This window comes from Etheostoma cragini, chromosome 21 (genome assembly GCF_013103735.1).
Source record: "Etheostoma cragini isolate CJK2018 chromosome 21, CSU_Ecrag_1.0, whole genome shotgun sequence".
Lineage (NCBI taxonomy): Eukaryota > Metazoa > Chordata > Actinopteri > Perciformes > Percidae > Etheostoma > Etheostoma cragini.
Window position 1 is genome coordinate 5,506,783 of NC_048427.1, and position 27,599 is coordinate 5,534,381.

The following is a 27,599-nucleotide window of genomic DNA, read 5'->3' on the forward strand; positions in this document are numbered from 1 at the left end:
CAGATTCCGTTTGTGTTAACTTAACAGCTGTGGTTGGTTTCTAACGGAATTGCTCCTCATTACACACACAGCATGGGACTCAACTTCCAGGAGTCAACTTGGTGGGGGTGTTTCTATGAAAACGGTGGCAGGTAATTCGTTGTTTCCTTTTCTCAAGTGGAATGAAATCGAATGACGTCTGTGCACATACACTTATTACAGATAACAGGATGCCAGCAGCATGAACTGATAGCACTAAGAGAGGGAGAAAGAGAGAGGGAGAATGTGTTGCAGTAAGAGAGGTCTATATTGGCGACGTGAATCGGCAGTGAAGCATTCTGGGGCTTCGTGTTACAGGCCTTATAAGGGCCAGGGCCTCTGTGTCTATGCTCACCTCAGCTATTCTTAGTCTGTCTGCCCCTCGTCCTCAGCAACTCTGCAGGCAAGAAACTTTTCTCTCTTAATATAAACATTAAAGCTGACTTTTTAGAGTTTGGAATTTGTCAAGTTTGTTTAGGGAGTTTTTGGTTAACATGGTATAGTTAGAAGAGGTTTTTTGTGGCTCTAGTCAGAAATGGTTTACTGTTGTTCTGCAGTGGCTCACCTTAGCTCTGTACTCTTTCTGTGTGTGTCTATCTACACATATGTATATCTGTGTGCACGAATGTATGCCTATGTGTGTGTCACAGAGGTTCCACAGCACCTGACCCACCAGCAGCACCACCACCCCAGGGTATTTGTCCTGAGAGCTGGGAGCAGACAGGGAGAGACGGTAGTGAAGCCAAGGCTGACGGAGAAGAACAAACCACCGAGGCCAACAGGGACAAAAGGATAGCAGGGGAGGACGGAGAACACGGACACACCGAGCAGGAGGAGAAACCACACAGCCAGCAGGAGTTGTTAGCAGGAGGAGTGTTATCATTAAACCGAAGATGAGTACGTACACAGTGACTCTGAATGGCCCTGCTCCATGGGGCTTCAGACTACAGGGAGGAAAGGACTTCAACATGCCGCTCACCATCTCCAGGGTAAGGACAGTGAGTCTCCCACACAGGCTGCTGCAACAAAAGCAACTCACAAATAAACAATAATTTACCAGAAATTTTACATTGACAAATTTTTTCACAAACAAGAGCAAACTGATAATCCGCTGTGACAAAACAATGCACTGACAGCATTACATAATGATGACAAAATAGTTCATGAATGATTTCAAACTGAAACTTATGATCTTCAACATGGTACACGGATTGACTGACTCTCTTCTACTCAAACATAATAAAGAACCAACATGCACAACAACGTAAACACAGAACGCTTTAACTTAAAAACACACACGCTTTGGTCACATTGTCCCTGTGTGAATATCTGAATAAGCACAATTTGGTTATTTGCAGGTGAAAATACATGTAGGGGTCTCAGTAAAAAACTAATTTGGTTTAAAGGTAAAGGTAGTTTAGAAGTATAGGTTACATCTTACTTCTGTAAAATGACTGAAGTGAAGCAGGTTTATCATAGGACATCCTACACTGTAAAATGCAGTCCTAAAAAACAATTAAATGTAACCTAGATGTCTAATTATTGTCTATTGTCTAATTAAATATTTTCCAGATCAGATTTAACTCAGTATTATCCTTTTCACCTGGAAATCACCTTCTCACTGTTTTACAATAACTTGTTGCATGTTGAAATTTCATCAAGCTTGTGTCAATGCATGTGCATACTATGTATGTGTGTGTGCAGGTGTGATTTGTCTTTGTGAGCAGTGACTTAGTGGCGGTTATGTAATGTTGCTTCATGCGATATTGGCAGGGAGGCTCAGATGTAATGTCCAGAGAGATTTCTAGAATAGAGCAGCAGTGGAAAGACTGGAATAGTTTAACTGGAGTAGAGCTGCTGCTACATTGGGGAAACCTTTACTGCTGGGAATTTTCTTGAACTTGAAATTGCTTTTAAAAAACAGGTGAAATATTTACTTTGATGACATTACATGACAGCTTAAATGTCAAGGTGATTAATTACAGATTGACTAAAGTGGAACTACTTTTAAGCTCAGCGCACTCAAATTATTGTTCAAGATAAGTTTTTTTTGATGATATTGAGATCAATTGACTAATTTTAACGGTCAACAACAACAGATTACATGTTAATCCAATAATGACATTGCATCAAGTAGATGGTTAGTTCGAGTTGCTGTTGTCGCAAATGACAGCAGACAAAAATGATTTATAAAAAAAACACACATACTTTTATTTTCTTGTATTTACACTAAAACATTCTCAACCATTAGTATGAATTCATCTTATATGCCTGAACTTATTATGTAGAATTAAAAAAACAGTGGGGGAATTGTCACTCAAGAAATTAATTAGTTTTAACCTCTGCAGCAGAGAGACTGGGTGTCTCTCTCTCTGGCAGGACTGCTGGTGTATTTACAGCGTCTCCTTTAAATAGCACTGGAGGAGAGGTGGATGGATGGAGAGGGTTGGGAATGGGCCAGAAAAGAAGCAAGGAGAGCAAGGGAGCTTAAGGCAGCTTGTGTTACCTTTAGTAAGCTTTATACCTTGCTTATAGTTCAGTTTCGCCTTTTTTGAGCTGCCCTTGAGAAAACCACATCATTATAAAGAAGAATGGATGGATGGAGGATTTGAGAGATTCATGAGATGAGAACAAGGTGGTGGAGTTGAAGCTTCCTGGACACTAACAGTGTGGACGTTAACTCTTTGATTGATACTCAGCTGGTGATCTCTATTGATTTACAGCTCCAGACCTCAGTTCATTGTCTCCTAAACCCTTGACCAGGCGGAGCTTTCATTCGTGTCCAGCATAACATTGAATCATTGGATTTGAGTTAATCCTGTGGTGGGGCGGGCTCTGACAGGTTAATATGAGACACTGCAGCTTGACATGACAACTTGAGCTGCCATTACAGTTTGCCGTAAGACTGCTGTGGTTTGGATTTCATCCCACTTTTGCTAAGAAATATTAAAGAAAGCTGAAGCATTGTCCATTAAATAAGTGGCACACTGAACAACACATGTCCAGTCATTTTAAATGACTATTAGTCGGGTTGTCATAGTTAACATTCGGAAAAAAGGCTTAAATATGAGTCTCCTTAAATAGACATTTAAGTCTATTCAGATGCCCTCTGAAGGCAAAATAAATGGAAACAGTTTCCAGCACACCATCAACAATTGAAAGACGCACAAATATCTTTAATGGATTGATTTATATATTTTAGATACAAAACATGCAAGGAACATTTTTAAAATGGGTACTTCAAGGATAGAAATCCTTGTCGAAAATGTGTCGGTCTTTTATTAAAAATTAAACAATTTAAGAAATCTTTTCATGTTTGTCATCATCTGTTTTGTACATATATATATTTATATATATATATATATATATATATATATATATATATATATATATATATATATATATATATATATATATATATATATATATATATATATATATATATATATAAATATACATTTTATATATATATATTTTATATATATATAAAAGGTCAGATGCGCATGAAAACATGCATGTGTGATCACATTGTGGCAAGTGTGCAGAAATAAGGTTCTTTTCTCCTTGCTTTTTCCACCTGCTACCACACACACACACACCATACACATGAACACATTTACAGGAGAGTGATGTGAAGTGGTAAAATAATGCAGATAACATCTGGATTGTAGAGAGCAACAATTGAAAGAATATATAGAATAGAATCAAGGAGCTCTTGAGTGAGTGTCAGTAGCAGGTGTGTGGGAGGAGTGCGGCGTGTGTGTTTGGGGGGTTGAGGGGGGCTCAACAGGGTCAGTCATAGTGAAGCTAGAGGCATCAATAGCATTGCTTATTTTTAACTCTTTAACTAGTTCACTGTAGACCTAGACCCATTACTGTATGTCCCAGGCCTCTGGACTCACTTAACCTTTTCTCTGTGTAGTTTAAGCACTAAAGTCTGGCATGCCATGAGCATGAGGATTCAGGTGAAGGTCAATGTGTGGCTCACAATGGAAAAAAATAAAAATAAAAAACATGCTCTTTTGAAAATAAAAACAAATCTTGTCAGGGTTGCAGTTTACAATATCTGCAAACGAAAATCATTTTTGAAAATATTTCTTGGATTTAACAATCAGCCACCATGCACAGACTGTATCAATAGTCTGAGTCACAGTTCCTGTACTGTGTATCCCTGTCCTGCACACATAACGACTTTGTTACTACACATCCTGCTGCTTTTCTATTCATTTATTTTGGTGACGGACAATCTTGTTGCATCTGTGATGACCAATTAGTATATTAGATAAAAACGTGGTTCCACTCTGTTGATAAACCTAAGAGAGACATTAGCTTCATCTGCTTTTCTACTCTATATCTCTTTAAGTCTTATTTATTGAGTTGCTTGTTTGTTTTTTTAAGGAATCTATGTCAGTGGTCCGAGTGTGAACTGCTCTCTTGACCCCTCCATAGATAACTCCGGGCAGCAAGGCGGTGGGCGGCAGCCTGGCCCAGGGCGACATCATCTCAGCCATAGATGGGGTCAGCACTGAGGGGATGACGCACATGGATGCCCAAAACAAGATCAAGTCTGCCACCACCAAACTGTCACTCACTATGCAGAAGTAAACAACCAGTACACTTACACCAAAACACCCGTCTCCATTAAACCTGAGTTTAAAGAAGCACATTTTCAGTTACTGGATATTACCTGCACATAGAACAGGAAAAAGACAAATCAATGTGGGGGATTAGGAGGAAATCAGTGTTATAAATGTCTTGGGCTACAAATTAATAGTAATATGTTCCTACAAAGGTATACCCCACTTCGTACTCGTGATTTGCTAATGGCTGATTTTTTACCTTTTTTGATTGTCAAAAAGTGGCAAAACATGATGTAACAGTGTATCTTAACAGGGTATTTTGTAATTTAAACTTCAGATCAAGACGTGCTGCAGCATTTTCCACTCCAAGAATGGACTCACCCATGCCAGTCATCCCTCACCAGAAGGTACACACACCCACAACAACAATCAACAAATGGATAAACAAACACAAAATTTCAGTAACACATCTGCATACTTCATGGTCCTACATGCATGCATGTGTGTCTGTCTGTCATGTGTATTATGCAGTCTTGTCCTGTCTATGAGACTGTAATCTTCACAAGTCTTTAATTGTGCAATCAGGCAGTTTGCTGTTGCCCTCTAGTGTCAAAAATTCACAGTGCAACTGCAGAAAGACCTGTGCAGAGGTCAGGGGTCAGCAAACTAAACAAGTTGATGCCTTTACTCTTGTTTGACTTTAAAGCTTCTTTTTTTCTATATATCTTTTTTGATCTCTTTTCATTTTTTTAAGGAGTTAGAAAAAATTAAAGAGGAGGTTGGAGCTAAACATTGTGGAGAGGAGGTTCAAATGGAGCAGCCACTGTCCTATGACGTTTTACAGGATAAAAAGCCATCCAAAGGGAAACTCTTCCAAGTTCCTAAAAAAGATCGAGAGCTCCTCTCAACCCTGGCCAAAGCTCCTGCCTCCCCCACACCAGTTTCCATTTCTACACCAGGCCAACGGGGGCAGTACAATTCCCCAGTTGGCCTTTACTCTCCCAAAACTGTCACAGAAATGATGCTGATGCAGGGCAAGTTAGGACAGAGGTCGGAAGCTTCCCGGGCAGTTTCATCACTGGGGTAGGTCACCATAGAGATTTGTAATACTAAGAGAAACAATTTAACATCTTGAGTGATAACCCCAAAACCAACCACCAGCTGATGTAACAAAACAAAAGTACTGCTTTTCACTTTCGAGGAATGAAGCAAATGACATCACACCCTCCCAATTTAATCTCACATTAACAGGACCACAATCTAAAAATATACTCAGAACTTTCCATTGCTATCCCAACAGTCAGTCATCTCTCACATGGCACTATTTCAGGAGTGTACACACAAACATACCTGGCCGGCCTGTAACAGAGTCGCAGGAGATCAAACTACAGGAATAAAACCAGGGACTTGATGTTGCATAAAATATTTTTAAAGAACTCTTTTTGCTGCTCCTGCTCCCTGATTTCGGATTTATCTTACAGCAAATGTGTCTCTCTTTGTCCTCATGAATCCTGTTTTCCTGGAAAACCAGAGCTTTGTTTCAAGTCAAGTTTATTTTGTTGCTTTTTTATTTTTTAGTCGCTGGTGAGGTTACAGGAAGGTAACGATTTGTTGCCACAGCAGTTGGCCCTCAGTCACTAGAGGTATGTTAATATTTAAAAATATAAACTTTCTGTAGGTTGCTTTTTTAGTTATTGAAATATTCCAGGGCTGCTACTAACAATGACTTTTATTTCAATTCGTTTTTTTGATTGATGATTGTTCGGTCTAGTTATAAATGGTCATCACATTCCTGGATCCCAAAGTGACAATATTTACTTTTGTCCGCTGAACTGTACAAAAACCATTGACTTGATTTACTATCAAAGAATAATTACTATTCATTTGGAGAGGGCTATGAGAAACTTTGGAACGGGTGTGTGCGAGAAAAGTACAACACACTGTGGTTCCGTTGCAGAGTGCCGGATTACTTGACATTGGTCTACTAACAACCAAAGCAAAACTCTGAAAGCATCAAACGGATGTCAAGACACCGCCCGTTGTTGTCTTACATGGAAAAATGGTAACTTTATGCTCTTTATCCATTTTGGATTTTGAGGGCCACTATAGTTTGTTTTGGGGTTTGAAGCTGCCATAACAAATCAGAAGACCTGTGTTTTGCAGTACAATGGTGACGGTGTTCCATATTTTTTATTTTGTGAACACAGAAAAGAAAGACACTATCGTTTTCCAATACTTTCTGACTTCCTTACCTTGTCTGAGCTCTAAATGCATTTTTTTGTACCAAAGACGTGAGTCTTCTATTTAAAAAGAAAAAAAAAGGAGAAGAAAAAGGTCAGAATATCACCTGATTACATTTGCATTTTTTGTTAGAATGACACAAAACAAGTAATATTTTGGTTATTTGTGTGAGTACACATTTGCACTGTTGGGCATCCCAAAAAGGCTTTTGGCGACCTTAGCTTAGCCATTTTTGCCAAGTATGTAGGGCCTAATCAGCAATGCCTTTATCTTAACTGTACTGTGTGCTGCACTGAGTAGAGTTCCGTGGGAATTGATTTAAGGCTAACGTTACACACTGGAACAGTGAATGGCATTAATTTGGGTGAAGCCTCAGTCAGGAAATACTTGTAGATGTTAATTAAGGATGCAATGTGCTATGCCTCTGACATATCACATCCAGATATCAGTCTACACTAATGTGTTTCCCCTCTGGAGCAGAGCTGCTTTACAGTAAAGGCCAACAGTAAGTCAGGTGTCAGGGAACGTGCTCCAGGCAGACTGCAGGGACGATGGCGACAGTATCATACCAGCGCAGTGACCACACCTCACTGAGCACTGTGAGACTTCTTTTTCCACGTGCGCGTACCCTAACACACACACACACACACACACACACACACACACACACACACACACAGGAGAGTGCAGCTGTTGGTCAGGGAATGTTCAGCTCTGGTTACACACCATCATCCTGAATCCCTTGGACGCCCCCCTGCCAAACCTGAGATAGCTCCCCCTCTCTGGAGGGAGATGTCCCACGTGTGGATGAGGTGCTGCTAAGCATGTTCCACTTCCTGTACCCTAAACACGTCTGTGTAGTGTTTGGAAGAATCCCCCGGCTGAATAATGTGTTGCAATCACAAATACTGCCACCATTACTGCGGTGGCGGAGTGGAACAGAACACAATTGGAATTATAATAAAACCAGAGATGTTTGGAGTTGATCACTGTCAGCATTTTCACAAATTCAGGCTTAAAGCTGTTTGCAACTGGTTATGACACAGCCCCTCAAATAGCTAATTTAAACCATCAAACTCCATTTCTTGCATTGTGATGAGAGGAAATTGACAATTTAATAAAAAGCTGAAACACGTGATATTGTAAAAGTGGGATTTCTGTCTGTAAACTTAAGTGAGTACCAAGCTTGTTTTGGTCCTTCAGGACACAGGCTTGTGTAACCGCACAGCCCAGAAAATATGTCATGGATCTACATTTTTTTGAAAATATGCTCCTCCAACGGTATTAAACTAAAATTTATAATTCATGAAACTTTAACTTTTGAACATATAATTTGTTCTACAGGATCTGTTGGACAGGTTTCTGGGAAAAAAATGATTAAAAGTTCATTCCTTTACATGCATTGCAGTATTATGAGTGGCCTTACAATGTAGGTGCCAGCCACTGCAGTGATGGCAGTTTGTCTATATGTAAGGGCTGCAGTCCCGACACAAGTGTTTGTGTAGTTGTGTATATTTGTGGATGTTCTGTGCCATATGTGTCTCTGCGTAATGTGACTAAGAGGCCTCTGCTCTTGTCAGTCACTCCTGATGATGCAGGGGAAGCTGGGAAATATCCCAGTGATGACAAACAGCGGCTATTCTGAGCTGTACACGTGATGACAGCATATGCTATAGTTGGATAATTTCCTACAAACACACACGGTGCCATTGTTATTGAAATAATCTCTGGTGATTTATTACATCTCTCCTTCTCTGTCTCCTTCTGTCTGTCTGTCTGTGCCATTCTGGTGTGTTTCAGGTTATCTTAAACACAGCTGCAAAGTCAGTACTGTTGCATTTTTCAGTAGTAAATGTGCATGAAGTATGCAAAGGCAGATAGTGTTGGTTTTTAGTGATTTTGGTGTGACGTTGTGACAAACATGCATTCATTTGCATGAAGTTTAACTAAAGCTTTAGCATTTAATGTAGCTTAAATAGCAAATTGAGAGTACTGATCAAATGTTTCTTCTGGTAACATGTTCTTAACAGCATCTGTTCCCCGGAAGTGGAAGGTAAAACAGTACATCTCAAGTACTGTCCTTCAGTACAGTTTTAAGGTACTGCTACTTTACTTGCGTAAATTATCTTCTACTTCTTCCTTTATACTTTGCTACATCTGTATCTAACAGCTGTAGTGCTAGGAAGTTTATAGAAAAAGAACTTTGCATAAAAAAATAATAAAGAGGAGTACTTTTCTTTTTGATACTTTATCATATTTAGTGCTTTTTCTTAAGTAATCCTTTTAATGTAGAACTCATACCCTGTATGACATCTACCATACTATGACATATATCTATATTTTCCACCTCTGCTGGTCGTGCTCAGCTTTAATATATTACTGCATGTGCGTTAGCGTTTTGTTTGCCTGTTGCACTTCCATGTTTGGCAGCAGTGTCAACCATAATCTGTGGTCTGTGAATTCCACTGTGGATTGGTTGTTGTGAATCTTTAGCATGTTTGGATTTTTTTCCGACTGTATTCTGGTTTACAGTGGTTTAGCTGCCAGTCATGACGGATGAAGCATTTGTTCCACTTACACATTGCATATTAATAAATGCTATGTAGTAATATGTATGTGTACTGTTTCGAAAGCTAGCATAAACTACATTTTGCTAATAAGTATTGTGCACCTAAGGGACGTCAATGAACTGCGGCTTTGGAATAATCCTCCTAATTGAACATGAATCATTTTTTTATGTGATTACATCGTCTGTCCAATTATTCTGATGAGTTTTTGTTTGTAGAAATATGAGACAGTTGGTGCTGCCCATTCATCCTAGGATCCTTCATTCCATTAGGGTGCGCAAAGTCAGAAACAAGCTGTACACAACGTGGATTTAAATAAGGAGAAGGCAAATTGTTTTTGTCTCACCAGTCTCAAAATTTTTTGAGTATGAGCCCCCTATATTTCTATGTAGTTTTGAATTGGGACACAGCTACAGTGAAGTGCAATGTGTTTTTGGTCTGTGTGGGTACTCACCCACCTATTGGATCTCTAAATCTAGTATTGAGTGGTGCAACAGCCCCCAGTCTGTCAGCTATATTACTACGTGTTGATCCAGTTCCCTGCCTTCACTTTAATGCCTTCTCTGTTGTTTCCTTAGTCAAAAATTCCCCTTTCTTCCTCATGTCTGTTAACCTCTTATCTTCACATCTGCACCTGAAACATCCCCACCTCCTCTTCACTGACCCTTTGACCCCCACCCACCTCCTGACACTGACAGTGTTGAGTACACTCCCAGCTTCAACCCCATTGCTCTGAAAGACTCGGCCCTGTCCACCCACAAGCCGATTGAGGTGAGGGGTCCAGGGGGGAAGGCCACCATTGTTCACGCCCAGTACAACACACCAATCAGCATGTACTCACAGGACGCCATCATGGACGCCATTGCAGGGCAATCGCAGGCCAAGGGACACGACAGGTGAGGTCACAGACTAATCCCCTCTCCAGTCTTTTATGCGCTCTATCTACTCATGCACTTTACATCACACCGATCAAACCAACCTGCACGTTGACAAATTAAAGGATCAGTTCCCCCAAATTACCAAAAAACATACCCCACAAAATATTTTCCTCCTCCATTAAGCTGCAAAGTGGAAGTCTAAGTGGATTTGTTCAGGGTTAGCAGCTGTGGTGCTGCGTCTTGTTTCCAATACCAAAAACGAGGCACGGTGAATTTGTTTTAATTCAGGCCTTTTTCCCCTAAGCCACATCTGCTGAGGTTTTTTTTGTTATTCAGAGTGCAAAACTTACAGAAATAATGGTCCTTTTAGAAATTAGGTTGAAATAATTAAAACTGATGGCCCTAACAAAAATATGTTATATATACATAAATAGTATTATATATATGTATATATTATATAAATATGATACATTATCCAGGAGGCTTTTTTGTTTCAATTCAAAATAATTTTGAGGAAATCCAACAAATAGATGCTGGATAAATGTAACAAAGGTAAAATAATGTCTATGGGTAAATGAATTTGGGTGAATCAACCCTTTTAGAAAAGATTTCTGAAAATCTCAAAAACAAATACAGAAGCTCTGCTCCTACCACTTGGATACTTTACTGTATGCCCTGGCTTTTCCATGTTGTCTGTGTCCGTGCCGCGTATTCCTCTGTGCTTTTCAACCCACTTTCCTTTGCTCATTCCATCCACACACAAAAAACGACCAACCACACCTGTGCTGTCCTCTACCCATCCCTCCCCAACCTTCCTTCCTGGTTGTGACCTCAGTGAGGAGGCGGGCTCCCCCTTGTCGTAAGTACAGCAGCGCTCCTTTTCTTTCCCCTCTCCTCATATGCGTCTCCTTTGTCTCCTTATTTCATAACAGCTTGTGCGTTGCTCAATGTGTTTCATGAACTAATATCCCTGAAATATTATAATATTAATATGATTAGAATTAATATTATAATTAATAATATTCCAGAAAATGTAATGCAAATTCTACAGCATATATACACGTATGTCCATTTTTTCAAATGTTTTTTTAATGTGTCATACTGCGTAACGGTAAAACTCACTAACAAAGAGGTCATTTTATGTGTATCTGGAAGTACATAGAGGTACTTTATTTGAAGTGTGGGAGTGTGAGTTGTGTTTAGGTATTTTTAGGTGTTATTTTTGGAGACATCCTCTTAAAAAGCAGCCAGCATCATTACAACCTTATTAAAATGATGGGATTTCATTGCATGGGAATGTTCTGAGTATTAAAACAAAAGTTTTCAAACGACTAGTGCTCGATCAATTTTGACTCATTTTTCTAACACACATCCAGTCATGTTGTTGTGTAGTCTTACTTCAGTATCTACTGTATGCCACAGTACAGGCACCTTGTATGTGGAACTATGGGACAACACAAAGACAGTGTAAAAGAACAATTACAATTAATACAATAATTATTGATCTTAATGAACTAATGGCTCATAATGAAACTTCATACATCATCATACATTATGCTCATCTATTACATTTGGAGGCTTCACATACAGTACATACTACACACTTCAAGCTCTAACGGTACTCTCTTTCTTGCAGTGGAGCTCTGCCTATCAAGGACTCTGTGGTGGACTGTGCGTCTCCGGTTTACCAGGCTGTTATCAGGCCTGGAGAAACGAATCAGGATATGTCTGAATGGGCTCGTCGTGCTGCAAACCTGCAGTCCAAGAGCTTCAGGATGCTGGCCCACATCACTGGCACTGAATACCGTCAGTACACAGATTTTTCCTTACACACTTTTGTCCTGTCCTACCTCCTCTCTTGAGCTTCTCAATACTCATCTCTGCTTATCCTCACTTATTGTTCAGACTCAGTTATCATCTCATTGATGTTTATTGTCTGATTAGGTTTATGTTCATCCTAACCAAATGTCTTGTGTATTTCCATCCATGCAGTGCAAGACCCAGATGAGGAAGCCCTGTTAAAGTCAAGGTAAGGACAAGATGATAGGCAACCAGCGGAGACTTCAGGAGGTTACTGGTCACTGCCAAGAATAGTCATGCACATACAAAACCCCACATAATTTTTAAACTCAATGTGTTAATTAATTCGCTTTAGAAGTGCTGGTAGGCAGAATTAATTGACTTTTGGACCGAGCTAGGCTGGCTGTTCCCCCTTGTGTCCAATATTCATGCCAAGCTAAGCTCAGCTGCTGGCAGTAGCAAACTATGAGAGGGGTATCAATCGGATATAACTAACTACTGAACTATTGCTTTAGAAATGTGAGTAAAAGTGTAAATATCACCTGCCTACCACACCATCAGAGAGAAGTTTGAGTCGGAGGTGAAAGGGCCCCGCTTTGCCAAGCTGAAGAACTGGCACCACGGGCTGTCTGCACAGATCCTCAACGTCCAGGAATAAAGAGGGGAAAGAGAGATGAGGAGGACATGTGAACGAAGATATGGACAAAAGCGCAGGAGTTAACAGGAAGAAGGAATTTATTGTGTAGGGATAAAAAAGGAACAGGAGGAGGAGGAAACTCCTCAGGAATGTGAGATAGTGTTGTAGCCTAGATTAGTATGTGAGATACTAACTGTTAGTGTGAGAATGCTATGTGTTCATAAGCTTGATTATTACCTGTCAAATGTATCTGTCCGCTGCTAAGACCTGAGCTCACATTTGGGTTTTTCTTTCTTTGTTTCCTGTTTGTTTGGGTTCTGTCTCTCTTAAGTGAAGGAGAAATTGTACAAAAATATTCAAATGAAAATGCAGAGCTGATGATGTTTCTTTTATCACATTAATCACATTCACAAACATAGGAATTTTAACACAAAGCATGCTAAGTAGAATGCACACAAGGACAAATGCACACAGAGATTTACCTACATGCACAAAAACAGTATGTAAAAATGCACTCAAAAATGTACTTATATCAATGTGAATAAATGTTTTCTTAAAACCATACGGCTGAGTGAACTGGTATAAACTCAAACAAATTGAATAAACGTTTCACTCCTTATTTTGGGACTCAAAAACTGAAAGAATGGTGTTGTGTCATAATTGATAAGAACGATCCTCAATCAGTATCATTTCCTGTCATTTCTAATGCAGTTGGTAAAGCACACGGGGTGTTTTGCAGGAAAGAACATCATTCAGAAAGAGGATCTGATGGGTTTTGACAGAATAATATGACTGTTATTAGCTGATGTCAACATAGACAATGACACATCCATGGTAGCAGGGTTGAGAGCTGAAGATTACTGTAGCTGCATTCTCAAGGTTTGGTTTACTATAATGAATATGTGACATAAAAGAAACGTTTTGGGATTGGACATTCAATATCAGCGTGCATTCTAAAAAATGTTTGTAATGTACAGAGGTGATAATCCAAAAGATCTGTGCAAATGTGATGCAATGTGTATTTTACCGCTATTTAAGTCCCATCTGTTACAGAGTAAAAACAAAAGTCACATGGAAACACTGTGTTATTGTGTGCCTTTCTTAAGCATTAGGCAAAAGAGATAGTCTGTGCTAGCTGCTAGTGTAGGCTAATGTTAGCTATTAGCCACCGCTGGAATGTGTGGCCAGGCTAGGAGGGCAATTTTGTTGTGAACATGTTGTTTATTTTAAAAACTATAACTATAACTTTCATATTGTCATACTTGATGACCGCTTTGTAAAAGCAATAGCTCACTTCAATCTGTGACGTGTTGTTATTATATCATGACATACTAATTTCATAATCATACCTCAGGTATGGCTGCGCTTACACGTGGGCATCTATTTTCCTAAACGGAAATTTCAACCTCTGGTTTCCAAAAAATAACCTTGTGCACAGATGACAATTTTTAGAGAAAAGTTTCTTTAAATGTACACGTGTGTATATGCCGTCAATGCCGTCACAAGCATGCCAAACCTGTAGGTGACATTGTAAAAAGGGGCTCAAGCTCACGTTGGCCAATTAGAATCCTGAAAATAGCAACAACACGTGTAAACAGGGCCTAAGGGACGCAAAGCCTGTCTTACAGTCTTTGCTTAATGAACACAGTTTTTTTCATTTATAGTTTTGTTTTTTGTGTTTTTCATTTATCGTATTTTATTACAGAGTCAGACTAACGTTAACTATCCTGTTCTAGGCTTCAGTGGTGCAGGTAGAGTTATGCACCTAAAGGTTAGTATTACAAGTGCCATTCACCATAAAACACAAAGGAGAAAGGATCTCCAGTGATTGTGCATTTCAAAACATTATAGGAGCGCAGTGACAGAGAGGCCAAGTGGACGAGTCATTTGTTTGGTAGATTGTGGAGGACTCATAAAGGTGAGTACATTTCTCCAGAACACAACTTTGAAAGTTAATGCTGTGTGTTGCACCTGCCACAGTGTCCAGTTATTATTCTCATTCGTCATTCTGTTAATTTGTCTTGTTTTGTTGTCTTTTCTGGTTTATTCTAGCATTTATAGAAGAAGGCAGTATGATTGATAATCCGTTGCATGCACAGGCTGCAAAGTGTTTTATGGAAAACGTAGGTGTGCATTCAGTGGAAGGGAACCTACATTCCTGCCCAAACCACATTTAAACTATGTAGGCCCTACACCCTAACATGTGGATTGTTAATGTTTTAATCAACTTGAGACTCAAATGCTTAAATAGTCTTTTGCACGTCTAAAAAGAACCCTCAGTCAACAATAATGCAGTGTCATGATGTTGTATGTGCCAAGGCCACCAGAGGGCAGTGGGCTTATGCACAGCCAGATTTAAAACATGAGACCTCCTCTTCTCTGCAAACTGCCCTGCTCCACACATATCACGTTACTCCTCTCTCCTTCATTTTATTAGGTATTGGTATAGACAGAATGCAAAAAGAAAAAGAGTTGCAGCATCTTATTTTATTTGTGTTGCCAATTATTTTACTCAGCGTGCCTGCTTGTTTAATTTATAAATGAAACAAAAATGCAGCTACCATCCCTAGAATTTCTCTGCTGCCAAGTACGAGAGAAACAGAGCTATGGAGATGAGAAAGAGGATGAGGAGGGCAGTTGTGACTTAGTCAGAGGGAGGTGACAAAGCATTTTCTCTCCTCATACAGGAATACAAATAGCTGTAGGTGCCCTCTTTTACATTTTTTATTCAATTCAATTCAATTAAATACATAGAAAAGGTGATATACAGTGCATGTAGTTGGTATCAGAAAAAAGGATGAAAGAATCATATTTGGGACTAGCTGTGTGATTACAGACTACGTGACAAAATCTCACAAGGCATGTGACATAAAAAATGAAAAAGACTTTCGGTGCTGAAGCTGTGTTGGTTATGTAACAGTGCTCACAAGCTCAGCATCTAGAAAGGTGTGTCCAGAACAATCTGTCAATCAAAATGCGCAGCAAGCAGCATGCCGGTGGCTGCATTGAGCATGAGTGAGAATCATCAGGAGAAAGATGGATGACAGGTGGAGGTGTGGCTGAGGCGCGGGGTTGCAGCATGACTTGAAAATGCTGCAGCATCCGGCTGTCTCTGCTCCTCCTCTTCTCACCATCTTGTGCATACTGACTGTTTCCTCCCCCCTCTTTCACTCAGTCTGCGTGCTGTAGCCCTGCTGTGCGGTCCTCACAGCCCTCTGTTGAAGCACCAAAGGGAGGAGGAGCCACTGGCGCACACACACACACACCAGACACTCACACTGACATACACACTCTCACATCATCTCTTCTGCACACTCACTGTAAGCACCAGCAAGGCCCGTTTGGAGCAGAGGGAGCCCAGCCGTCTCGTCGCCCAAGATGGATGTATTGATGAAGGGGTTCTCCATGGCCAAGGATGGTGTGGTGGCCGCCGCAGAGAAGACCAAAGCCGGCATGGAGGAGGCAGCTGCCAAAACCAAGGAAGGGGTGATGTATGTAGGTATGTAACACATCTTGTCTGTGGAGCTGCACCGAGTTGTATTAAAAAATGGAAAGTGGGTAAGTTTTGGAGGAGATGTACTCGTTTTTTTGTTGTGGGGTTGCATCATGTGCTTTTTCACCATTTTGAGGTGGGGTCCTATGGGACACTTAGAAGCGACAGAACCGGAGGGAGGAGGAAGAGATGAAAGAAAGAAAGTGGGGATGGACAGAGCACTGAAAGAATACTGCTGCATGACTGGTGCAGGGCTAGAGGGTGGGGGTCTGAAAGAGTGAAGGATAGATGGAGTGTGGAGGGGTAGTTAGATGGAAATGGAAAAAGTTGTAATTAGGTATCAGGACAGAAGCTGGTGGAGGACTGGTCTGTCTGTTTTTCGGAAAAAAGAAAAGAAAAAGAAGAGAACAAAAGACAGAGAGGGATTCTGCAGGATCATGTGATGGAGCTGCCTCAAGCTTACATCTCCTGTCATGTTTTATTGAATGGTTTGTAGAGCAGGTTGCAGAGGGATGTCTGGTGATGGACTTAATGCAGCGATGAAGTCTCCAGGGACTTGTTTTATCTGCCTTTTTGAATTTACAGAATAGAGTTGGCCTGAATTTAATAGACTATGCATTCCCATGCATTTCTTTAGGTAAATTCACATATATTTTAGATAAATAAATAGGTTACATACATGTTTTTATTCACAATAAAGATGCAGGTTTAAGGACAGACAGATGCTTTTTAGTCATGCTGGGGTTTCCTGTACTTTTATATTAGCTTAAGTAGCAAATGCGTCACATCTCAAGGTTACCTCGAGTACCAGGCTTTTAGGCCGCCTGAGAGGGGAGGGGCATTGTAAAAGTGGGAGGGTGTGTGAGGAGGCAGCAGAGTGAAAGTCTTTATCGTCATCCACAGTCAGTCCCTTCAGCACTCTGACTGACCGTCACACAGCAGCTTAAAAAATCTTTATTATAATGATGAAAATGGGGAAAGAAAGGAGTGTGGGAGGGAGGTGAGGAAGACAGGGCAATGATCACTTGAGCACTGCAGCAATTTGCTCTCCCATCTCCCCCTCCACCCTATCCTCGTCTTGATGCAAGAACGTGTGTTTATGGCGTTGCAGCAGCAGCCTTTGCCTGCGAGTGCGTGCTGCTTTGATGACTAACCACCTTCCTTCCCCCGCAGCTCTTAAAACAACCCCACTGCCAACCCATCACAGGGAACGATGGTGGGATGCAGTGGGAGAGAGAAAGAGAGAAAACAGGGAGAGATTAGGGAGGGCTATTATGTCAGAAAAAGCTTTAAGCTTCAAGTCTTGTAGCGCCTGTGTGAACAGATGGAAGGGCAGAAAGAGTGAGGCAGTTGACACGCAGTGATGGAGGGATGATGGAGGTGGAGAGATGGCACTCACTTGAAAATGAATATGGGGAGACTGAAAGATGGAGAGAAAAGTAAGAGATGGGGAAAGAAAATGGACATGCGGATCATAGGGGGAGGAACAAAAGAGGGAGAGGAGATGTGATCACTGAAGTGAGGAGGGTCGATGGCGCCGATAAACCACTGTATCTGCCTGCAGCAGAGTGCATACGTCAGCGTGTGAATGTGGGCGCACACTGTATCAAGGTCTGCACACTCGCTTTCACTAACAGGCTAAATCTGGACTGACAGCTAGATGGGCTCTGTGATTAAATAAAAAAACACAAGTCAGTGAACACGTGTTTTTAAATGTTTTATAATGGAATTTAGTTTTGTGTAGTTTTTATCAATGGTTTAATATCTGGTCATCAGCAGAGGTGTATGTATTTGCCCACAGTCTTTATAGTTATGTTTTATATTTTCTACGTATTTGTAGGTATATGTAGTAAGTCAGCATGCATGAGAATGTCTCAATGCATGTGTGATATCTTCTACATTGCTAAAAACATGTAAATAAAAATACAACCACTCAATTTTTCAATAAATCAGAAACATGTCTGAGCTTTTATCACATAAGGACTGCTAATGCCCAAATCCTCCCTTAAAAGACTAAAGCAATATATTTGGAAATTATTTCATAAGTGGGAAATGCATTCACACACTCTAATCCGTGCAATCTACATTTATTGAGGCAAGCTTTTTACCAGGATTTCCTATCAGGATTATTTCAAAATGGCTTTCGTGTTCTGGGTTTATGCTCAACAGTGTCCTGTACATCACCTTTATAACGGCATCTGGTTCTGTCCAAATCTTATTTGATAATTTCATTTACACGTTCATGCATACACACACACACGACAGAATGATCACCACAGGCTCACATGCAGATATTCACAGTGACACTCAGGTGGCTTCCTTTGTTGACTGGGAGAAAGAAGCTGTGTCATTCCTGTGTGTGTGTGTGTGTGTGTGTGTGTGTGTGTGTGTGTGTGTGTGTGTGTGTGTGTGTGTGTGTGTGTGTGTGTGTGTGTGTGATAGGCTGTACTGCAGTATTGCTCAGTACTAGGCACGTGGCTCATGTAGCACAGGGAGCGTGAGGAGAGATGGAGGGAAGCAGGAGGCAGAGAGGACGGGTGGATGCAGGATCCTGTTAATGGCAGCATCCGCATAAAAGAGGGAACAGTCAGTGTGCATTTTATTCATCATGTAATTCCACAGATTTATTCTTCCTTTCCTTATTTGTTTTTTACCTTCCTCCCATTATTCCCTCTCATCTCTTAGAGCAGATATTTCCCTCCTTCTACCCCTTACTCCAGCAGATTATATAACCAACATTTAATCTGCTTGGGATCATACTATAATGAGCACAGTGTTGGTGAGCAGAGAGTGATATGCAGAGAGGCTCTGCTGTTCACAGGATGTTTTCCATAAAATTATGAATTCAACTAAGCTTTTTTAGAGCTCTTATACACCAAACACTGAATTCTCATGTTGAAAGGGAAAGATAACAGAATATTAAACAACATAAGCAGACGAAGAAAAAGGACCACGTTCACTTTTAAAAACTAGGGAAACACATCAGTCACACTGAAAGGACACGGAGTCTTTAAATCTATTTTTAGATAGAGCAATGGATACTGATAACCCAACACTCTCAAAAAGATATGTGAAAGCCTCAGGGAGGGGGGAACAGCAGCTACTAAAATGAAAGTAAGTTCAATGGGTGAAACCTTAAAATCTGTTAATGTCATAAGCTTCATCCCATTATTACATTGATCTAATAACCTAGAGGCAAAGCCCTTCTATGATGTTCAGTATTAATATCAGTTAACAAGCATTAAGTTTATTCTCACAAACTACAAGATGAGTTAATACATTTAGGCAATTTAATCATCAATGAGCCGAGGTTTAAGGGTATACAATAAAACATGTCATGCTCACATCCTAACCATCGCTCACTGAAAATTACACTACAAAAAATTAATACAAACTAAATAACAATAAATAAACAACAAAACAACAACAAACAACTAAACGAAAACATGCATGCATATAGAGACTATTCAGTGAAAGCCAAAAAAAAACATGAGAATTTTAAAACATGTAATTTTTCTTTTAAGGAGGAAACAGTGAATTAGTAATGGATATGAATTTGATTGTATCTCTTTGATCCTCAGGCAATAAGACAAAGGAGGGAGTTGTGTCATCAGTAAACACAGGTAAGTAATGCTGTGTAGGCTACCTGCTAGCCCTTACTCACACATGGTGAAATATACGTGTTTTGTCATAGTCCAAAATTTGAGTGTTACAGTTTCACTAACAGTCCCTCACTCTGCTTCTTAGTGGCCAACAGGACCGTAGATCAGACCAACATCGTTGGCGACGCAGCGGCGGCCGGGGCCAACGACGTGTTACAGGCAAGCGGGGAGGGGGTCGAGAACGCTGGCGCGTCGACTGGGATGATGAACCAGGTCAGTTACCATGGTAACGCTGGGTTATACCCATAGACTGCATAATAAAACTATGTTACACTACACTAGACCACCAACCACAGATACATGTCAGTGTGGAGCACCGTGCTAAGATTTGAACTATAATTGATGTCCCTCTAGTCTCGCTTTGCCAGACCCTCGCGCTGTGGAGGAGGGTCTGGCTAGTCCACACAGCCTTCCAGGATAGAAATAAAACATGCTTTGGTTTTTTGGCATTTCTTTAAACCAATCACAATAGTCTTGGGCGGGGCTGAGCGCCGGGAAGAGCCACGGTGCTGCTGCAAAATAGCTTTGGGAAGGAACTTGTATTGTTGGAACGTGTATGTTCGAAGGTTGTTTTAGTTGCGCAACAGCAATCTCAGATTGGACAGATAGTCTGGCTAGCTGTATCAATTAACCTTACAGAGATCTCAGGAGTGGTTAAAAAGAGTGACTTCCAGTGGAATCTCTGGCAGCAACAGAGCAATCCTGGAAGTTGAACGTCATGGATCTAGATTTACAGTATGTCTCTCAAACAAACTCAAACAGACTCGTAGGTCCAGACCATAGTCAGATTCAACTTAAATTCTGCCTTATACTAATAATGACTGATCTTTAAGACAGTTGGTCTAATGTCATCCAGTAGACAGAGCTGTTTCTCCATAAAAAACACAGAGCGCTGCACTGTGTAATAAAAAACGATTTCCTTTAACAGACTGACACATCAAAACAGTGCTAAAATTGAAATAAACATGCAATAGTTCCCCTCTTATTTTTTAGCATGCAGTTATTTATTTACTGAAATTATAGATAGATAGAACAGAGCTTCCTTTTTTTCTTTTTTTTGTCATTCTCTTTTTGTCAAGAGTCCAAGCCCCAAAGTTGTTCGGTTCACAATGACATTGATTTCTGAGACGGATATTGATATTTTGCTGTTTTTTTGGACATACTATAAGCTGATGTTTAACATAAACAAAAAATATCTTGACACAGATCACTTAGATTTGTCCTAGTTTTGCATTTGTGTATCCCATTCTTTTTGTTACTTTCTTATTAGCTTGGCCGATTTATCAGTCTAGCTTTGCCTAAATGATCCATTATCAGCATCGTAAAGATTTATCGGTTATTTTTCTGACTAAAAGGATGAAAAAAATATGAGGATGTAAACCAGTATGTATTTGTACTGTATAAGAGTATTATGTACTGTTTTTCCCCAGCTCTAATAATGTCCCACGTCCATTAAAACTCAGTTACATTGAGCATTTTTTAAAACATTTTTTCTGAAATGTTTGTTTAATATTTAATATGACAGTTAACACTGATGGCCCTTCTTCTGCTCGTATGTTATGTTGTCCTTTTGTCAGATGTTAGATGGCATTACATCTAACTTTTGTGTCTTTCATGCATGTCTTTAAAATAGTTTGTTGGTAATTCTGTGGCAGTGCTCCTGTCTTGTGTGTTGTTCTGTGTCGCCGTTATTCTTACCTTTGGTTGTTGGTGTTGTTTGTGTGTGTCATCTGTGTTTCCCTGATAGGAGGAGCCTGTATACGAGGTGCCTATTGGACAGAGCAGTGTGGGCTCATAGGTCATGCTGGGGTGGTCTGGGGTGAAGGAGAGACAGAGTGGGGATACTCTGCATGCAACATGCTACATGCACCAAGTTTATTATGTATGCCTTTACAATGTAGTCCATTACACCTGCAATAAATCTGGCTTTTCATGCAGAACTATCATGTTTTAAGGTAGGATTCAATGCAGGACTTTTGTATTGGATTACCTTTAATGGCACAAGTGTACCCAATAAACTGGTAGCTCTATTTACATTAGCTAACAACCCACAATAGACTAAGTGAGCGTCAAAATGGAAAAGAAAAAAACAGAAGCGGTTGTGATGCTTCCTGAATTAAAATGGACAAATTCCAGCAAAATTTGAGGCTTTGAATAAACGCTTCCATTGACTGTATAAAAACCTAGACACACACACAATGTCTATGTGAGTAATTCACAATTTTCAACCCGAATATTGCAAACATTTTCTTTTGACCTGTCAGATGCTCACTCATTTGTGTGGTTTAGGCAACAACGATACTAAAAGTCTCCATTTCTAACCCTGTAGCTCCCCTGTTTAGCGTAAACTTACACACAAGCTCTCGGCCACATCTCCAGCACGTCAGCTAAGCCAGTAAATATATCATGGAATGCCCAAAGTTACTCTGCACTGCTAATGCTGAACAGGCCTGTGCACTTGATGTCTGACCCTTTTACATGTTGTGTAGCTCTAATCAACTAACTAAACCCCCTGGGAAGTGTTGAGCATGATAATAATAGTTGAGTCAATCCTGCAGCATGGTCTTTGTAGTGTTAACTGCTTCAATTTATCAGAGCTAGGAGGAAAAGGCAAGCTAGATTGCCATTGGTGCTTGAGGCTCTCCACCCTGCCATCAGCTCATTCTTTCATCCTCTCAACTCTAACTCTTTTATGTCAAATTTGTTCTCACTCTTCTTGTTTCCTCTGGCAGGGAGAATATGGAGGAATGGAGCAGGGTGGGGATGGAGGAGAGGTAAGAGAACCAGTTAGACGACTGCTGGGATTAAGCAGAGCGGATGATTTCTAAGCAGCAGCTCAGTCAAATCAGATGATGTGTGACCCATTGGCTGTCGGCTTTGGTCTGTCTTCTGCTTGGCTGAGTGCACAATAACATAACTATGGAGAGAAACTAAATACATTAATACCCATTGAGATTCGTTTTCATAACTTTATTCAGGTGCTCCAGTTGAAATAGTGTGTGCATTAGTTTAGACTTGAAAAAGTACTCCACCAATTTGCTAACATTGTCAGAGTCAACAATGGATAGTTGACAAAAACACTAAATAATTTATTTATAATGTGTTTTTGCTTTAATTTTATCTAGTCAAATGGTGATTATATAAGTGAATACGTGAACTTAATTTATGGACAAAAGGTAGTGACTGTTCCTTTAACACTCTGAAATAAAACATTGTTTAAGCAGTGCTTTCACTTTGGAAATAAAAGCCCATTTTGCTCCCAAAATATTTTTTTGTTTTCACGTTTTTAGGATTAAGGAAGTACAGTTTTGGATGAAGGACTTAAAAGGGGTACACCAGCAACTTACAAACATATATTTATACTATTTCTTTTGCCAATTAAGATTTTTTAAAGTCAAAATATAATCGCTTATTACTCCTTCTTATCAAGTTGTTTTAGTTCCTTCCCTTTAATTTCACACAAAATAAAAAAAACTCCCTAAGTGCACAAACAATACATCTATTTTTACCATCTTTAAAATTTGCTGTATCTTATAAGCAAATAATATGTTTTGTCATATTTTTAAATGTAAAATGTTAATCTGAAAAGTTACAAGTAACTACAGTTGTCCGATTAAATTAGTGGAGTACAAATGTACAATATTTCCCCAGAAGTACCCTGAAATTGCAGTACTTAAGTAAATGTATACTTAGTTACTTTCCACTACTGCTTATGACAAGTGAACGGATCTTGGTGGGTATAATATCTGTGTGGTGCCCCTGTATGCCCCTTTACATTGTGGCACACAGTGGTACTCTACTCTCAAATACAGGATATAAATATGCATTCAACCACTGACATCATCTTCCTCCTTTCCTTCTTTTCTTCCAGGGGTATTAGTCGTCTTCAGGATCTCCCCTCCCGTGCTCTCCAGTGGTTCCTCGCTCGCTCGCCTCGCTGTATCAGACTCCAGATGTTCAACATATTTTTTGTGACTTTACAGAACCAAAAATCAAATAAAACAGACTCTTCCGGATGCCGCATTTCAGCACCTATCTCCCCCTCTGCCTCCCCCCCAGCAGCAGCCCCCTGCCACCTGTCCTCACCCCGTCTCCTCCCTTCTGATTTTCTGCAGCCTGTAGCTTGTCCTCCACTGCCGTCTTACCCTCGCCAAACCTGTGTGTTAGTGTCCTCCTGATATGAACCCTGGTGTTGTTACAATCCCCCACGCCTACCCACCAATAGGGAAACCTCACACACAAACACACATGTACACACAAACAAAAAGAGACACCTTTATTCCACACATGCATGAAACACACATACAGTACGTACCACAAAGGCCAGCACAGACACACACACACACACACACACTGGGCAAACATGTTAACTAGAAGACATTTTTTGTGTGTAAGCTATGCCTCTGCAGTCCACAACAATTGCTCACTGAGTGACTGAGGCAGGGTGTGAGAGGGTGTATTATCTGCTGTGTGTGTGTATGTTTGTGTGTGTGTGTGTGTGTGTGTGTGTGCGTTTGTGCATGTGTAGCTGCTGGTGTATACAATAAATCAACCAGAGGCTTGTGCAGAGAATCGTGCATTGATGACAGATATCATTTTGTGTTGTGTGCAGCAGTTAGTTAGCCACAGTAAACTGCATGAACAGATGTGTAGAATGACTTGTCTCGTGTTGTAACTATAGAGTAGCAGCTGTTCTGTGTAGCTTTGTATGGCTTAGTGTGTGTTTGGTCTCAACATTTAGAAACAGGGTTATTTATCAGTAAGCAATAAACAAATGCTCAGCAGTTAAGAGTAAAACCTTGAATTGTGTTTGTGCGATGCATGAGAAAACAAGAGTCACTACAACGTTAACTATATATGGCGACATTCAAGTGAGAAGAGAACCAGAGTTTGATTCTTAGATTCTGATTCAGGAAAATCCCTGACAACTCCTTTTCCACCGGTGTTGATCTAACTTTGGCAGAAAAAATTGTATTCATGTATGCAGGACCACTTCATTTATAGAACTTAAAAACGGGTGACTATGTCATTGCAAACTGTTTGATTTCTGGGGGAATGTGCTTAAATGCTGCCCAATACAATTAGAACAATTCCAAGAAAACATGTTGGGTTTGAAACACTCTCAATGCAAACATCAAACAGCTTTGATGAAGAGTTAAAAAAGATGATACAGAATATCTGTATCATCTGTGATATCTTTTCAAATTTAAAGCTACTGAAGAGGAAATATGAGCAGCTGATACTGATCACATATTGTTATTGTGTACCGTAGTTGCTTTTTAGTCTTTGTGAAGCTGGTTTGCATGCTATCAGGAGAAAAATGCAGTGTGGACATTAGTCAGTCATTCTGATTTCTGTGATGAAAACATTGATTCAGTGAGAATCGGTCAGCTAGAAGAATAGCATGAAGGTTTGAGTTTTATCATGGTTCAGCTTAATGTGTAGGTCGTGTACAGCTTGAATTCTGGGATGCATAGTTGTTTTTAAGGTAGTTTTGTATTTCAAGTGTCTGAACCTTGGTTCTGAAGCTCCGACCCATCAATTGTCTCAGCCAATCACAGAATTCCCTTCTCCTCTCAGTCAGTGTGATGCCACCTTTTCACAGCTTGTCTGCCCGGCATCAGTGTGTGTATGTATGCACTGTATGTATGTGCACACATATGTGTGTGTGTTGACATAGAACCGGTCCAGCCAGCAAAGTGTGTGTGTGTGTGTGTGTGTGTGTGTGTGTGTGTGTGTATGTGTGTGTGTGTGTGTGTGTGTGTGTCTGGAGCAGGTTGGTGTGTTTTTACTTTGAGGTCAATGGAAACTGATGACTGCATGTTGCCTTATCAAGCATTCTCTGACATTCACAAGCATATAAATTACACTCTACCCTACACTTGTACCAACACACGCAGCACACTTTAAACAACACACAATCACAATTCCTACCTTAAACACACAAACACAAAATCACACACCATGTTTAGTTGGCATCAAAGCAGACTCGTTGATTTTATAAACAGTACCAGTGAAATTAAAAAGGTTTTGTTGAAATCAAGCAACTGTGTCAAGAATTTATTTGAATATGTGGAAGATCGGGAGTTGAGTTTTTATTTGATTTCACATTTGGGGCTAGATTTTCCCAGTAAGGGACCACGGGGAATAAATCAACTGTGGACTCCAACTAAATTTTCTTGTTTGCATTCTTACGGAGATTTAAAAATAGAAAATCCACAACACTTTCATGTCTGTTCGTAAAGTAGAGTTAATACTGCATTTGAGTTTTTAATGCCATTTTTATGAAATGGTAGTGCATGACCTTTTGTAGCTTTTCACTTGTTTTCATAATTGTGCATCTTATGAGAAAAGCTTAAAATTTCTAATGGTTAGTGCATACCATAAGGTATCATTCGCTCTACTACACACTATAAAAATGTTGAAAAAAGTTGTCATTAGATAGATGGGAGGGATTCACATGTCACGGCAACACAACAAATATCAAAAACACAAACACTAGGAGTTAAAAGTAAAAACGAATGCTTTTAAAATGTGCATTCATGTATTGTACAAATTCCCCTTGGTATGGGAATTGTATGTGATGTTGAGTTCAGAAATGAATTGCAGTGTGCCAGAGTTACGGTAAACGTAATTGTGAACCATATTGAGTGTACTAAGCATGCAGAGTGGCGACAAATTAAACTGAATATACTATGACTTTTTCCAAATATTATACTCCGACTTTTTTTTCGTATCATTATTATACTTTTTGACATGCTACACCATGACTGCACTTGACTTTTTTTGGATATACTAAACTTTGACTTTTTTTGTGACTTTTCGGCATACTCTATGACTTTTTTCTCCTTTTCCCAACATACTATTCTATGATTTTTTCCGACATACTATGCTATGACATTTTATTTTACTTTTTTGACATACTATACTATGATTTTTTTTCGACATACTATACTATGACGTATTATTTTTATTTTTTGACATACAACACTATGATATTTTTTGAGAATTTTCAATATACTACACAATTTACTTTTTTTTTGACATACTATAAAGTAGGTAATGTACAAAATAGTCAAAAGAAATCATAGTATAACATGTTGAAAAAAGCAAAACAAAAACTTTTTTTTAAAAGCATTGCATAGTATGTGGAAAAAAAGCATATTTAAGTATGTTGAAAAAAGTTACAGTAAAGGATGCCAAAAACAGTCAAAGAGAAGTCATGGTATAGTATGTCAAAAACAAGTTTAAAAAAAACATCATAGTAAAGTATGCTAAAAAAAGTCAAAGTATAATATGTCAACTAGTATTGGTTACTAGTACATAGTAAAAAATTGTTTAGTATGTTGAAAAAAGTTGAAATAAAGTTGTAGTATAGGATGTCAAAAAGGTTTTTTAAAAAGTCATAGTATAATAGGCAGAAAAAAGTAATAGTATAGCATCTCAAAAGAAAGTTATGAACAAAATTGTCGAAAAAGTCATAGTATAATATGTTGAAAAAAGCAAAACAAAAATGTAATAGTATGGTATGTTGAAAAAAGTCATAGTATAATGTGTTGAAAAAATTCTTGGTATTTAGTATGTCGAAAAAATAGTAATAGTATAGCATGTCAAAAGAAGTTGAAAAAAGGAATGTGCAAAAACATTGAAAAAAGCTCATGGTATAGTAGGTTGAAAATAGTCTAAATAAAGTTATAGTATAATATGTCAATACAGGTTTAAA

The 27,599-nt window shown here is 39.5% G+C and overlaps 2 protein-coding genes across 6 annotated transcripts; both read left to right on the forward strand.

Annotated features, from left to right (window-relative positions):
• Nucleotides 1–668: 668 nt before the first annotated feature.
• ldb3b (LIM domain binding 3b) lies at nucleotides 669–13,362 on the forward strand. 3 transcript variants are annotated; one of them, XM_034859487.1, is made up of 9 exons: nucleotides 669–1,007; nucleotides 4,468–4,619; nucleotides 4,936–5,005; nucleotides 8,640–8,662; nucleotides 10,105–10,302; nucleotides 11,120–11,143; nucleotides 11,921–12,090; nucleotides 12,277–12,313; nucleotides 12,646–13,362. In XM_034859487.1, exons 1-9 carry the CDS (start codon nucleotides 912–914, stop codon nucleotides 12,740–12,742), a joined length of 867 nt encoding a protein of 288 aa, XP_034715378.1. In that variant the 5' UTR covers nucleotides 669–911; the 3' UTR covers nucleotides 12,743–13,362. The 3 variants fall into 3 exon arrangements, with proteins under 3 accessions (XP_034715378.1, XP_034715379.1, XP_034715377.1); XM_034859488.1 differs by lacking the exon at nucleotides 11,120–11,143; XM_034859486.1 differs by lacking the exons at nucleotides 8,640–8,662; nucleotides 10,105–10,302; nucleotides 11,120–11,143 and adding an exon at nucleotides 5,353–5,681.
• Nucleotides 13,363–15,829: 2,467 nt separating this feature from the next.
• sncgb (synuclein, gamma b (breast cancer-specific protein 1)) lies at nucleotides 15,830–24,972 on the forward strand. 3 transcript variants are annotated; one of them, XM_034859504.1, is made up of 6 exons: nucleotides 15,830–16,220; nucleotides 19,796–19,837; nucleotides 19,962–20,089; nucleotides 21,624–21,641; nucleotides 22,609–22,650; nucleotides 23,748–24,972. In XM_034859504.1, exons 1-6 carry the CDS (start codon nucleotides 16,100–16,102, stop codon nucleotides 23,754–23,756), a joined length of 360 nt encoding a protein of 119 aa, XP_034715395.1. In that variant the 5' UTR covers nucleotides 15,830–16,099; the 3' UTR covers nucleotides 23,757–24,972. The 3 variants fall into 3 exon arrangements, with proteins under 3 accessions (XP_034715395.1, XP_034715397.1, XP_034715396.1); XM_034859505.1 differs by lacking the exon at nucleotides 21,624–21,641 and having other exon boundaries at nucleotides 15,844–16,220; XM_034859506.1 differs by lacking the exons at nucleotides 21,624–21,641; nucleotides 22,609–22,650 and having other exon boundaries at nucleotides 15,843–16,220.
• Nucleotides 24,973–27,599: the final 2,627 nt, after the last annotated feature.